This window comes from Podarcis muralis, chromosome 10, assembly GCF_964188315.1.
Source record: "Podarcis muralis chromosome 10, rPodMur119.hap1.1, whole genome shotgun sequence".
NCBI lineage: Eukaryota > Metazoa > Chordata > Lepidosauria > Squamata > Lacertidae > Podarcis > Podarcis muralis.
In genome coordinates, this window is record NC_135664.1 from 65,790,769 (window position 1) to 65,805,928 (window position 15,160).

Below are 15,160 nucleotides of genomic sequence, written 5' to 3' on the forward strand. Positions count from 1 at the left end.
ACATCCTGAGAACACAAGGAAGGAGGATGCAAGACAGTCCTGCCTTCTGCAGCTACAGTTTCAGGCTTTTGCAGATGTGGAATAGCAATACTACTACTACTAGTAGTAATAATAATAAAAATCATCATCATCTTTATACCCCGCCCCTCTGACTGGGTTGCCCCAGCCACTCAGGGCAGCTCCCAACAAATATAAAAACATAAAAGGACCCCTGGACGGTTAAATCCAGTCAAAGGAGACTATGGGGTTGCAGCGCTCATCTCGCTTTCAGGCTGAGGGAGCCGGTGTTGGTCCACAGACAGCTTTCCGGGTCATGTGGCCCACATGACTAAACCACTTCTGGGGCAACGGAACACCGTGACGGAAACCAGAGCGCACAGAAACACCATTTACCTTCCCGCTGCAGCGGTACCTATTTATCTACTTGCACTGCGGTGCTTTCGAACTGCTAGGTTGGCAGGAGCTGGGGACAGAGCAATGGGAGCTCAACCTGTCACGGGAATTCGAACCGCCAACCTTCTGATCGGCAAGCCCAAGAGGCTCAGTGGTTTATACCACAGCGCCACCCGCGTCCAACAAATACAGAAACAAAATTAAACATCAAAAGGCTTCCCTATACAGAGCTGCCTTCAGATGCCTTCCAAAGGTTCTATAGTTACTCATCCCCTTGACATCTGAGGGGAGGGCGTTCCACAGGGTGGGCGCCACTACCAAGAAGGCCCTCAGCCTGCTTCCCCATAACTTCACTTCTCACAGTGAGGGAGCCGCCAGAAGGCCCTCGGAGCTGGATCTCAACGCCTGGGTTGAACAATTGGGGGGCGGGGGAAGACGCTCCTTCAGGTATACAGGCCTGAGGCTGTTTAGGAAAGACTATTAACAGAGACATCACCTTGCCAACAAAGGCCCGTATAGTTAAAGCTATGGTTTTCCCCGTAGTGATGTATGGAAGTGAGAGCTGAACCATAAAGAAGGCTGATTGCCGAAGAATGGATGCTTTTGAATTATGGTGCTGGAGGAGACTCTTGAGAGTCCCATGGACTACAAGAAGATCAAACCTATCCATTCTGAAGGAAATCAGGCCTGAGTGCTCACTGGAAGGACAGATCGTGAAGTTGAGGCTCCAATACTTTGGCCACCTCATGAGAAGAGAAGACTCCCTGGAAAAGACCCTGATGTTGGGAAAGATTGAGGGCACAAGGAGAAGGGGACGACAGAGGCGAGATGGTCGGACAGTGTTCTCGAAGCTACCAACATGAGTTTGACCAAACTGCGGCAGGCAGTGGAAGATAGAAGTGCCTGGCGTGCTCTGGTCCATGGGGTCACGAAGAGTCGGACACGACTAAACGACTAAACAACAACAATCAACAGTTACCAGGTGTGATGGCTGTGTCTTACTTCTACTATTGGAGGCAGTCTGCTGGCTTCCATCCCTTCTCCTCCCGTTGCACCTGCCCCAAATCTTTTCTGGAGGCGATTTCCCCCAATGTGGGAAACTCAACTGCATAATTTATGGAGTGTCAAAGAGAGGAAAAGGAAATTCCGTTGCCTACGAAGAAGCTCGTTGTATAGGGTGATCTGGAGCATGGGCTAGGGTTCATCATATCAAGCTGCACTTTCAGATAGCACAAATGTGTGTTTGAGGGGTGGGGCTAGCTTAATTGGTGGCTGGCATGCCTGGAGGAAGCCCGCCCCCAAGATCATTCCCCCTGCCCACAGCTGGAGTTACACCTGGAGCAACTTTACAAAATACTTGGCAATATTTCACCAATGCCAACAACAATAAAAACAAGTCAGACAATTAACAATCTTGGACGGGTCAGCGAGCCACCGTTGCAAACATGCTAGCCACAATACGGTTAAAAAAACCAAACATTTTTGCATTTTTGGTGCTGTCAAAACGGACAGCACAAAGACTTAATATTCTTCTGAACTTCACAGGATCCATGGAGAAATGAGAAAATGGGAAGCACCATAATTAACTCCCCTCCTCCCCCAAAAAAGAGAAAGAAAAAGAAAGCAAGAAAGAAAGAACTCCTCTCTTAACTCTGCAGAGAGATTTAGGGCCCAGTCATCATTTACATTTGCAGGTATTTAAATCTCTAAGTGCATGGCTTCTGCCCTGATTACTAATTAATGAAGAGCAAAGTTGCCTGCTGGAAGGAAGCGGCTATGATTATTTCTGCCATGAGGGAAAAGCAAAGTTCTTGCAATCTAAGAAGGCAGGAGATTTCTTTGACATGCCTCTTAGCAAATTATAGGAATCAAGGGGCCAAGCAAGGCTAGATTAAAAACCAAACTTGCCACGGCGGCCGTGCAGCTCCTTGCAGAGTCCTGCTTGGCACAATTCAGACTCATTTAAGCTCGCTGCATGTTTTGCATGTCACAGAGATCCCTCCCAATCAATAGGGCTGCCTTTGACCTGATTTCTGTCCTGCCTTGTGCAACCTGGAGGGAGGAAAGCCAAGGCAAGGTGAATCTGAACAGTGGAGGCTGGTCTCTGAGGGAAAAAAAATCTGGCATTGCCTCACACCAACCTCAGTTCTTACAGTCAGCCAGGGTGTGGCTCTGCCTGACATTGGCTCTGGCGCCATCTACTGTTGGTCTCCCTGCCTCCCCAACCTTGTTGTTGTTGTTGTTGTTGTTGTTTAGTCGTTTAGTCAAGTCCGACTCTTCGTGACCCCATGGACCAGAGCACGCCAGGCGCTTCTGTCTTCCACTGCCTCCCACAGTTTGGTCAAACTGTGGGAGGCAGTGGAAGACAGGAGTGCCGGCGTGCTCTGGTCCATGGGGTCACGGAGAGTCGGACACGACTAAACGACTAAACAGCAACTACAAGTAGCCAGTACTGGAGTTTAGAAAGCCTATGAATTCTGAATTCTTTGCTCATAGGAAGAGCCACTTGGAGAGTGTTACCCACCCCCAGTTTTTTAAAAATATTACATATCACCCACAGGCACCAACTCTATGGGGCCCTGGTCCCTTCAGCCCCCTCCTTAAAATATTTTTTGGGGGCAGCCACCCAATAGTTTCTCCAAGTTTCAGGATACTTGAGAAATCATTTTATATTTTAATTTTAGCAGACTTTGAACTTAACCTTATTTATGAGGTGGCCAAGTGTTTATGAAGTGTTTGTGATCAGGTGTACAATAATTTCCCAGGGGTCTGCAGCCTGCCCACCCCACACTATATCAAAGCCTTGTGATCTCCTTAGCTGGGCTATCCCATAAATGTGGACATCCAGGAAGGCTACCGAACGCAGACCACTGGAGGGATGATTTGTAGAATGAAAGGAAAGACACTCACAAACATCCTTTGACCACCTCAAAGGTAACAACAGCAACAACATCATAAACCCCACATTCTATCCATGAGAATTTTTACAAAACTCTGCCTCTTGCTGATTCCCAAATGCAGTGTCTCATTATTTGATGGGAAATGGTCAAAAGGAGACGGAGAGTTTTTCTCAGGGAAGCGATTGACTAGAGGACAATTGCATCAACACTCATATTGCCATAGCATACGGGTCATCCCGGCGATTCTGTCCTTTGAATCGTTCCTTCTTCTTTGTGGAGGCAAATGGGAGTTCAAGAGAGGCCTGTGTTTTCTCTAGGCCTGATACAGTGTCATGAATGGGGCCACCAAGCGTGTAATGAGAACATAGCAAGAACGTAATAAGAGTCCTCCTGGATCGGGCCAAAGGTCCATCTAGTCCAACATTCTCTTCTCACATTGACCAACCAGATGCCTATGGGAAGGTTGCAAGCAGGGCCCTAGCCCAACAGTGTTCTCCCCACGTGTGACTGCCAGAAGAGGCCAAGGGCAGCCATCATAGCTAGTAGCCATTGACAACCTTGTGCTCCATGAACTTGTCTAACCCTCTTTGAAAGCCATTCGAGTTGGAGAGCATCGCCACCACTTGTGGAAGCAAATCCCATAGTTTAGCAAACAACACAGCCTGTTCTTCCCAACCCCCAAGGAGAAGGAGAAGGAGAAGGAGAAGGAGGAGGAGGAGGAGGAGGAGGAGGAGGAGAAGGAGAAGGAGAAGAAGAAGAAGAAGAAAGGGCAACATTTAAGTATGAAACAGGTTGACCACCTACCGTTGGATTTTTCACTATCTGCCGGTTTCATCTGAATGGGATGATGCATCTGGAAACAACAGACAACAAAAAGAAAAAAGAAAGTAAAGCGGGTTGGAGTGCCACAAGTCAAACATGCTTAATTTTTCATTGGCTTTGGACGTGTTGTAGCCATTGGGGGGAGTTACGTGGGAGGCACGATCAATACTTAGTAGGGAGCAGTTGTAGCTCACTGGCAGAACACATCCTGACCGTGTCAGACAGTCCTCAATCCAAACCATGGCATCGCCTAAACGTACTGGGTAGAACGGCTAGGAAAGAAGCCTGTGTGATACTCTAATCAGCTCGTGCCTGTCAGCATAAACATTATTTAGCTAGATAGGACAGAGATTCAATCCACAGTATATTATTTAACAGGCTAGCAATCCAAAAGGCATCAGTTCCAAGCACCGTCGGTTTTTCTGCTAAAAGGAAACATTAACAGATTGGTTTAACAGCTAGCAAGCTTTTAAAAAGCTCAAATTATCATGCCCACAAGACTCATCCTAACAGATCGGGTTTCAATACTCTGATTATTGTTATTATTACCCACTGAGGGTCAATACCGGACCTATTTGCACAAGCAAATTGGCATGTTAGGAATGCAGATTGAGTGGTTCTGAACAGATTTCGGTATGTACCTAAGCTGCATTGTGATTCATTGTTTTATCGCCCATTCAACGATCCATTGACTACTTTGGTTCATATGTTTTGGAGCAGTCCCAAAATAGGCCCATTTTGTAAGGAAGGAAAATGTACAGTCATATTATCTTGGTTTTATAATCCAAGCTGTCCTATACATTTTTAAGAGCAAAGAACAACCACCCTAATTTTAGAACAAACACCACCATATTTACTCTTCTACAGGGAAGTAAAGTTAGGGTTGCCATATTTTAATAAGTCTTTTGCTTTTGGGGGGGCTAAACTCACACTTGAAATAAATACACAGCTGTTGCCCGGGGTCAGCAGTGCAGTGCACTTGCTGAGGCCTGCACCCAACAGAGGACCCTCTGCCATCTCCTGCAGCCTCCTTGCCCTGCTCCTCTTCTACCTCCTCGGTGTTGCTGCATGCCCACTTCTCCCTTCTAAGCCCGGGATAAGCATCAGGGTCAGGAAGCAGCAGCAGCAGCAACAACACCAGCTCTCTTCCCCCCTTCTCTGAGCAGCAGTGCAGGTTGGGTTCAAAGAAAGAGCAACAGAGAGGAGAAATGATGTTCATGTAAGGATTGCGGCCACCTAAAACCTGGAGCTGGCAGTAGAAATTATTCGGTCGATCTGACAACTCAAAGGACACACACAAAAAGGAAGGAAGCAATTATGATAGAAGAGGTTCTCCAAGTTCTGATATGGAAGCCATTCTTAAGGGATGGTAGCCGGTAAGAACATAACAGTCCAGCATCCCATGCTCATGGTGGAGAAACAGGATGCTCAAGCAGGAAGCTCACAAAATGGACCCGAGTGCAACAGCACTCTCCTCACTTGCAGCTCCCAGCAATGGTCCTACTCAGAGAAGGACTTGCTTGGGTGTCAACCTGTGCCTGGGAGGATTTATGGAGCTGGTACTTTTTCCTTCTTTACTCTTTTTTGTTTCTTTCTTTCTTTTAGATGGAGGAACATGAATTAGGGTGTGACTGGGAGAGGGATCAGGCGCAGAGGAGGGGGTGCGTGTTGGCATGCAACCAAGGAAACGGGGGCAATTCGCAGGCCCCCAGCTGGCTCCAGCCCACCGGCCAGTGAGCCGGGTGATCTCCAGTCTTTGGTGCAGCATCTGTGACCCGATGCTGGGGTATGCTACTCAGCAGAGTAAACACTACTCAACAGAAGTGGCAGGAGATGGTTGTGTGAGCATATTTACAAGCAGTTTATTCAGCATACATCAGGACAAAAGGAAACATGTCCGATCCCCTTCGTGTCCAAAAGCAAGACAGCATAAGCAAAAGCTATAGACAAATGGAGGGACGCAGATGGCGCTGTGGGTAAAAGCCTCAGCGCCTAGGGCTTGCCGATCGAAAGGTCGGCGGTTCGAATCCCCGCGGCGAGGTGCGCTCCCGTTGTTCGGTCCCAGCGCCTGCCAACCTAGCAGTTCGAAAGCACCACCAGGTGCAATTAGATAAATAGGGACCGCTTACTAGTGGGAAGGTAAACAGCATTTCCGTGTGCGGCTCTGGCTCGCCAGAGCAGCGATGTCACGCTGGCCACGTGACCCAGAAGTGTCTGCGGACAGCGCTGGCCCCCGGCCTCTTGAGTCAGATGGGCGCACAACCTTAGAGTCTGTCAAGACTGGCCCGTATGGGCAGGGGTACCTTTACCTTTACCTTTATACACAAACGGAAGTTCCCAGCAAGCTGTGCTGGAGTGTAAACAGACATGTGACACACAACAGTCATGCCTGTTCCTTAAGGTGGAACGGAATATCCCAACAGTGCGGTGTGGGCGGTCTACCCCGGGTGTTTTCATTGGGGGGGTGTGACATTTGGCGCGCTGCCCGCCTGCAACTCCCAAGCCTACTCCGAGCTGTCGGGGGGAGGGAGGAGCTGTGCTGCTTTGCCAATGGCATTCCCCCCTTCCCCCTTTGTTTTGACAGCTGGGGGAAGTTTCAGAGTTGCAGGCGGACGGTGCGCTGAATGTCCGCCATCGGCAGCTTGCTCCACCCTGGCTGCACACGAGTGGCTATCCCACACCTGGGAGGGCACCCTTCGCCCCCTTGGGAGTGCGCCCACCCTGGGCAGCACGGGCATATGCTCCACTGCTGAGAGGGATGTTGTCTTGTGATAGGCTCCTCACTGGATTCAAATGGGTGTTCCAGGCACCCAGATGCCCAGTGTATTGTTGGCCACAACCAACACGTTTGAATGAAGTTAGCATTTATCAAAGTTTGCTGGTGTTTTGATAGCATAGCTGTCAACGTTTCCCCTTTCTTAAGGGAAATTCCCTTATTCTGAATAGGATTCCTCACAAGGAAAGGGAAAAGTTGACAGCTATGTTTGATAGTTAGCACCAATTGCAATCATCACCCTGATGAGGAATGGTAGGTCATTTCCGATACCAAAATGATAATTTACAGAAACTGACAAGGAACAAATGAAAGATGATTACGATAAACGGAGAAATGAACTTGACAACTTAGACAAGGAGAGATCTGGGAGGATAACAACAAATGTGGATAATTGCAACAAATGTGATTAAGAATGTAGAGGTTTACACTTTGAAAACAAGAAAGTGGTTGTCATTTTGTAAATTTAAAAGATGAGATGGGATCTTGCTGGAGTTGACCAAACTGAGGCAGGCATAGCTTACTGTTTCTACTGGCTAAGTGCATGAAGCAGGGTGTGTCCTCTAAAAAGTGGCTACCCAGCCAATGTCCTGCCCCTCCTATTTATTGATAAACTCCTCAAATATTCTTGGAACCCCAAAGGCCAATTTGCAAAAGACAATCCAGCCAACAATATGGAGAAGTCTAACTTTAGCTTGGCCTTGAACCTATGTTTGGATGCACTTATAGTTGTAGGTAAATCTAAATGGGCTGATGAACTGAGTCAACATTTCTCAAAGATGTCTTTTCTTCCTCAGAAAATGTCAGAGAGTTTCCTTTTTTCTTGCCCACTGAGAAAAAGGAGGTTGCTTTACAGAATTTCCTCCAGGTATTCTCCACCATTTTGTGTGTGTCAGTTGCCATTTTCTTCCCATAATGCCCTGGAATGGCACTAGTTATGGGACACAGTGGAGGGAGCAATATGGTGTCCAGGCTGTCATTTGTGGCATCAGCAAAGGAAAAGAAACCATCTTGGGGAAAGATGGCCATTTTAGTCAATTCTATCAAGTTCCGTAGTTTGATCTCCACCCCTCCTCCCTGCCAGTCCATTTTTTCCTTTTGTGTTGTTTCTTTAAATTGTATGCCTGAGGGCAAGGACTGTCTTATTATCAATCTTTGTAAGCCAGCCTGGGAGCTGAAAAGCAAGGAAAAAATGCTTCAAATCAGTGAATAAGAAATAACGTGTCCTAAAATTTGCCCCCCCCCCCCCCATCTTCAATAAGGCTCATGGACTGTCAGGTCTGATTTTCTGCCAAGGCACTTGGTGTGGATTAAATATGATTCCTCCTAGGTGCTGCAGCATGGGTTAAACCACAGAGCCTAGGACTTGCCAATCAGAAGGTCGGCGGTTCGAATCCCCGCAACAGGGTGAGCTCCCGTTGCTCGGTCCCTGCTCCTGCCAACCTAGCAGTTCGAAAGCACATCAAAGTGCAAGTAGATAAATAGGTACTGCTCCGGCGGGAAGGTAAACGGTGTTTCCGTGTGCTGCTCTGGTTTGCCAGAAGCGGCTTAGTCATGCTGGCCACATGACCCGGAACCTGTACGCCGGCTCCCTCGGCCAATAAAGTGAGATGAGCGCCGCAATCCCAGAGTTGGTCACGACTGGACCTAATGTTTAGGGGTGCCTTTACCTTTACCTTTAGGTGCTGCAGCAATGTGCCACAGGTGAGCTGCACAGGGGCACTGACATGGCCGCTGCCTGCACCACAGTATACTTGAGTGCAGAAGTTCTGCCTGCGCATGAGGCAGCACATGACATGCTGAAGGGAGTTTCTTTATGGCTCCCCCATCCCCCCACAGTGCAACACCTAAATTGGCCCTCTTTTCCTTTACATAAGAGGATTCATGTTACAAGCTCCCTTAACCTTTGCAATCACCAATTGATAAGTTAACTGCCTTTAACATTGGATTCAATAAAACATGCACCACTGAGAACCCAAAGTGGGTTTTTACAGAGTCACTGGTTCACATCTTATTATTAAACCCGCAGCTGACCTCCAGAGACTGCAACCATGACAGTACATATTCTGAGCGCTCTGCCAATAAAATATTTAAGAGCGCAAAGGAAGGGGGCGGGCAGGCGGAGAGAAGAGGTGGGTCAGAGGAATCCGAGAAAGGTGTGCAATGAATAAGAAAATTAACGGGACAGAGCGCAAGGAGGGGAAAGCCTTTAGCTTTGCTTCTGCTCCACGCTGAGCAATGGGGAAATAAGCCAAGCATTTTATATCCTTCCTGTCTTACTGCAGGCTATAAAATAATAAAATAGTTCTCTGCTTTCAAAAAAGAAAGAAAGAGAAAAAGCGATTACAGATGATATATAACTGACTTCAGATTAGATACCTCCAACCTGAAGCATGTCACTGAGATATCATGCCTTATCAAAAAAGCAGTTATTGTAGTTCTACACCATAAAGCAATACACTTATGGTTATCTCTCCAGGTAAGTGGTTTTTGCAATATGTGACACTGGCGTGCTGAAAACAGGGAGGTGTGTGTGTGTGTGTGTGTGTGTGTGTCATCCCACCTGACCAAAGCTTGCCGATGAATTCTCCAAGAGTGCTTCCCTTGCAGGCAGCACAGACCCTGTGAGAATAACCCCTAAATGTACTTTCTGGAATAAATAGCCTACTAGAGAAGCGGAAGCAAATGTGGCACCCTCTGGGTATTGTAGATTACAATGGTTCCTGGCCTTTATGTACACTGGCTGGGGCTGATGGGAGCTGCTGTTAGGATTCTTGCTCCGTGCTTGCAGTCATGAGATTGTTGTCTATCACATGACGGTGTATGTTTTCATTCCACAGTGTGGGAAGCGACAGAGACAGGATATTTTGTACTACTGTGTTCCAGTATGTAGGACTATTGTCCTTTGTTTCTTTCTCTTTGCTGTCTGATGAGAAAGAGGAAGGAGCTAAGGCAGAATGCGGCAAGTGTATTATATGTAAATAAAGTAGATTAGCCAAAATGCTGTGCTACTGAATTCTGTTACGCGAACCACAAATACTCTGCAGGATTCCTAAGTGTGCTAATGCCTTTTGGTATCAGTCGCTGTGATGTTCACGCTAGAGAAAGCTTTTGAAGCTCCTGAACGATCGACCAGGAGGGAGAGAACATGCAATATTTTTTGTCACCATGTCCTGTATGGTGATATTAACGAGGAACCCAGGAAGAAATTAACTTGCTAGTTGCCTTCTCTCGTTGAGTTGGTGTATCTGAAGTGAGTTATTAAGTGAAATATGCTACATCGCCAAATTTGCAACAGTTCCGCCTTGCGGCAGAAGGAATATATTGATGCTAAGGTAAAGGTAAAGGACCCAAGGATGGTTAAGTCCAGTCAAAGGCAACTATGGGGTTGTGGCGCTCATCTCACTTTCAGGCCGAGGGAGCCAGCGTTTGTCCACAGACAGCTTTCTGGGTCATGTGGCCAGCAGGACTAAACCACTTCTGGTGCAACGGAACACCATGACAGAATCCAGAGAGCACGGAAAGAACGTTTACCTTCCTGCCACAGCGGTACCTATTTATCTACTTGCACTGGTGTGCTTTCAAACTGCTAGGTAGGCAGGAGCTGGGACAGAGCAATGGGAGCTGACCCCATTGTGCGGATTCAAACCGCCAGCCTTCTGATGGGCAAGCCCAAGAGGCTCAGTGGTTTAGACCACAGCGCCACCTGCATCCATTGAGGCTAATGTTACGTGGACTGTAAAGATTTGTAGAAATTTTAACACCTGGCCCTTTGTTTTATGTGCTAACTGGCTTCTTTTAGATAAGGAACAATTGTGGTTGGCTTTGGTGTAGATCTCTTTAATCTGATTGCACTGGTTGCGGTCATTATCCATTCCGTGATTTGTAGTTGTTGTAACAGTTGCACTTTTTTGTAATTGTTTCTTTTCCATTTTTCTTTGGTTGACACTAGGAATGCTCAGCATGGAATTCCAAAAGAAGGAATAGTCACAGGAAAAAGCTCTATTTTCTTACTGCCCTGAGCTGAGCCTCTGGAGGGTTAAATAGATGAAGCAAGGCCCTATCAGATTATGTGCTAAACTTCTAAGATGCTTCTTTTTCTGCTTCCTAAGTAGAAGATTGATTTGTGGGTAAGTCACCACATGGTGGCAGCATGTGGCTGAGTGGGCCTGGGGAAAGGCATTCAGGGGCTGGATTGAACCTATGGGCTGTAAGTTGCCAAACCTGGCTTTGAAGCTGAAAAGCACTCAACAGCTTTGCCTATGTACGAAGTTCATATAGCAATATCATGTGTTTGTTGATATGACAGAAAGCAAGTTGGGTGAGTAGTTTATTTCAGGCACAAACACACAAAGAAAAAATCTAACAACACGAAAATTAGATTAACCTGGTGGAATTCTATCTGGGAATTTGGCGTCTGTTCTAGTGATTAAGTCATCATTTCCATCAGATTGCTCTAATCAGCTGTCAAATAACATTCTGCAGCCCCATCTGTAACTTGGCATCTGAGATATTCAGTCTTCGGTATGCAAAACCAGCACCGCACACAGAAGTCTGCAGACTGGCATTGATCAGAGCCATTCTGTGTTTCCACAAGGTACAGCGGTGAGGACTAATTTTTGCCTCTTGTCCCCCACCCCACTTTTTTTTTTAAAGCAAGCTTTGGGATATAATAATAATAATAATAATAATAATAATAATAATAATAATAATATACTCTGCTAATCGGGCTGGGTTTCCCCATCTACTCTGGGCGGCTTCCAACAAGAGATTAAAAATATATAAAAACATCCATCATTAAAAACTTCCCTGCCTTCAGATGTCTTGTAAACGTCAGATAGTTGTTTATCTCTTTGACATCTGAAGGGAGGGTGTTCCACAGGGCGGGTGCCACTACCGAGAAGGCCCTCTGCCTGGTTTCCTGTAACTTGGCTTCTCGCAGTGAGGGAACTGCCAGAAGGCCCTCGAAGCTGGACCTCAGTGTCTGAGCAGAACAATGGGGGTGGAGACACTCCTTCAGGTATACTGGGCCGAGGCTGTTTAGAGCAGGGATAGGCAAACTCCACCCTTCATATGTTTTGGGACTACAACCCCCATGATCCTTAGCTAACACAAGCAGTGGGCAGGGATGATGGGAATTGTGGTCCCAAAACATATGGAGGTAACCCTGACCCTAACCCTAGTGTTTTTGCTATTTATTTTGCGTTTTTGTTTTTGCGACTCTTTTTTGTTTTTTGTGACTGTGTGGAACCCAGTTCAGCTACTGATTGATTGATTGATGGTGTGACTTTGTTTATTGCTTTCATTTTATGGATCAATGGTTTTGTTAGAGAGTAAAATCCATTCTATGTATCTATGGCCTCGTTAGATAGTAAAATTCACGTTACATTGCTGCTTTAGGGGTTGTTTTTAAAAGTCTGTAACGGATTAACGCTTTTTGCATTACTTTCTATGGGAAAGCGCACCTTGGTTTTGGAATGCTTTGGTTTTGGAACAGACTTCCAGAACAGATTAAGTTTGAGAACCAAGGCCTCTTCCCCTAGCTTGAGATTCCCAGCCACTAGTATTCAGAGGAGAAAGGATCACAAACTGCTTTGCTATGTACACCGAACTCAAAATGCTACGGTTTGCTTAGCATCATCCGCTCTGCCAGGTGGGTGGCTCAGTCTTTGGAGATTATTAAGTACCAGCCCCCCTGCCACAATAGAGAAAAGCATCATTATTTTCTAGCCAGAACAAGCTTACAGCACAATTGAACAAGGTGCTTCTTTTAGATTTAAAGGGGGGGGGGGCGGAGAATGAGCTGAAAAAACTGCTGAAATGCAATGCGTTTGGAAATGTTCCAAGTCTGCCATTTGCTGCACTCTGTATTTCCATTTGGTTCTAATTTGAATTAAATTGAACATTAATTCGGCTGACTAAAAAAACGAAACCAAAAAACAACAACAACAAAAACCCGACAGCGAAAATCCCACATCGGCAGCATCGCAATGCTGCACTTTCAAATAAAGCTGCTGTCCAATTCAAGCACACATTTTCTGGTAAACATCGGTCGCTCCTCATTTATTTGCTCATATTTCTCGTTTGATAAACATCCCCACTATCTCATTAACCATCTTGTTATGCTTTTTAAAAGAACTTTCCTTTTTTTAAAAACAACAACCACCAAGTACATACAGTGGTACCTCGGGTTAAGTACTTAATTCGTTCTGGAGGTCCGTTCTTAACCTGAAACTGTTCTTAACCTGAAGCACCACTTTAGCTAATGGAGGCCTCCTGCTGCCGCCGCGTGATTTCTGTTCTCATCCTGAAGCAAAGTTCCATACCTGAGGTACTATTTCTGGGTTAGTGGAGTCTGTAACCTGAAGCGTATGTAACCTGAAGCGTGTGTAACCCGAGGTACCACTGTATTAGATCTAATGCCAGTCTGCAGCATTGGAAATGGGGTCAGGCCCAGAATTGACCCATCAGTGTTCACAGGGCACCTTTGGAAAGATTTCATAATTTGGAAGACCAAATACCTAGAACACAATGCCCTAAAAAGTTGCATGTTGTTGAAATTCTGCTGCAAGGAATCTAAATTCTGTAGCAAGAATTTACATAAGAAGTTCACGTAAACTAGAAAAGCTTCTACAATTTCTATAATTTTACTGTTCTATAATCGTGCAGGGAAATCAATCCCTGGTGACTGAAACTCTTATTCAGCACCGCTTGTGGGGCTTCTGCAATTTCCTCAAGCAATTTCATGCATGCTTCCTACACTATAGGGTCTTGAACCCAGATTTCCCACTTGAAACAAAGGAAAACGTAAAGTTACATGAACTATACTAGCAGGGTCACTGCAAGAGGCCTCTCTCTGCTGCATTTCAGCATTACTGTGATTATAGCATACCCCGCAAGGGTCCCAGGAAAAAACCGGGGCACCCCATTTTCTCATGCGAGTGCACAATGGCCATTTTGAGTGCCACGATCTCATGCGATTTCTCACAAAAACCTCGACCTGAAAAAAATGCTTCCCTTCTAAAACACAATTTTTGGGGGGGCTGCAATCAGGCACAATGTCCCGAAAGATGTGGTTTGGGGCACCAGCCCTGATAAAAGCACAGTTTTTGGGCTCCGTGATCTTGCGCAGGTCACACGACTTGCATGGGAGCATGGGGGGGGGGAGTTCTCAGTTTGGAGACTCAAGATGTTGGAGGGTATGACGCACAGCCATAGCATAGGACCGTCGATAACTGCACAGCAGGGTTCAGGTGACATACGGCGGGGGTGGGGGTGGAGAGATCAGTTTCCACCTGCTCAAGTTGAGCTGGTTCCACTGGCTTGGCCTGCTATGGAATTTACAAAGCCCAGCCCCCTTCCTCATCTAGGCAGGGCAGGGAGAAACCAGGAGGGAGGGAGGGAGGGAGGGAGGGAGGAGGCGCCGCCGCTGCCGCCACCATGTGAGGGAGAAGGAAAGAACGTGCATGCTGGCAATCCACACAGCGATTCCCAGACCGTCTGTGGGCCAGATCCAAAAGGCAATTGGGCCTGATCCGGCCTGTGGGCCTTAGTTTGCCAGCCCATGGTTTAAACATACCAGTAGTTCTGAGGATAATCTTCAGTCTTTTGCAAATCACAGAAGGAAAGAGCTGGGTGGAAGCCCCTGAAATGCAACACTGCACCATCCAGTCGGCCTGAGCGATACAGTCCGCGTACCTCTCTACTGTACCTTTAACATCATGTCACCAGGCAGAGGACATCCACCTATCCCAGCTGACAGGTGGATCTCTAAAGGCTGCCTTACAATCCGACATATGCCAGAATGGTAGCTCATTTAGGGTTGTCAATGTCCAACACCTCAGGCCTATTTTCACTGGGAAGAAATCAGCGGGGAGTTTTTGCAACTGCCTTCTGCTCATTAGGTAACAAGCTGTGGAGAACGTTAACAGCAAGCGAGAGTCTGCTAAATCTTGATCAGGCCTTTTGCCTGCCAGAGGGCTCCAGGTTCACAACTGACGGTAAACATGGTGACCCGCATCATCACTTGGTATAGGGAACGAGTGTCTGAACACACCACTGCTTCTCAGCAGACCAGGTAATTGACCCCATGGGCCCTGGTTAAGCAACAGGCAACCATGGCAGCTTCTCTTGCAGAGAAGTGTTGTGATTCGAAATCAGCTGTACCAAATGCCGGCCACTTTGCTTTTGTGGGCTGCTTTTTAACAACAACCATTTCTTTAAGCACATGAATGAACTTTCGGTCTCATCCTGACCATGAGCAGGAGCCAGC

At 46.7% G+C, this 15,160-nt stretch overlaps 1 protein-coding gene across 27 annotated transcripts in view; it reads right to left on the bottom strand.

The window, feature by feature from the left end:
• The window catches only part of CELF2 (CUGBP Elav-like family member 2), a 538,053-nt gene that overhangs the window by 96,036 nt on the left and 426,857 nt on the right, over positions 1-15,160 (bottom strand). For all 27 annotated transcript variants that reach the window (XM_077935327.1, XM_077935325.1, XM_028746919.2 and 24 more), the window contains one exon: positions 4,098-4,146. In XM_077935327.1, the coding sequence (XP_077791453.1) occupies positions 4,098-4,146 (49 nt within the window). The remainder of the gene's footprint in view (positions 1-4,097; positions 4,147-15,160) is intronic.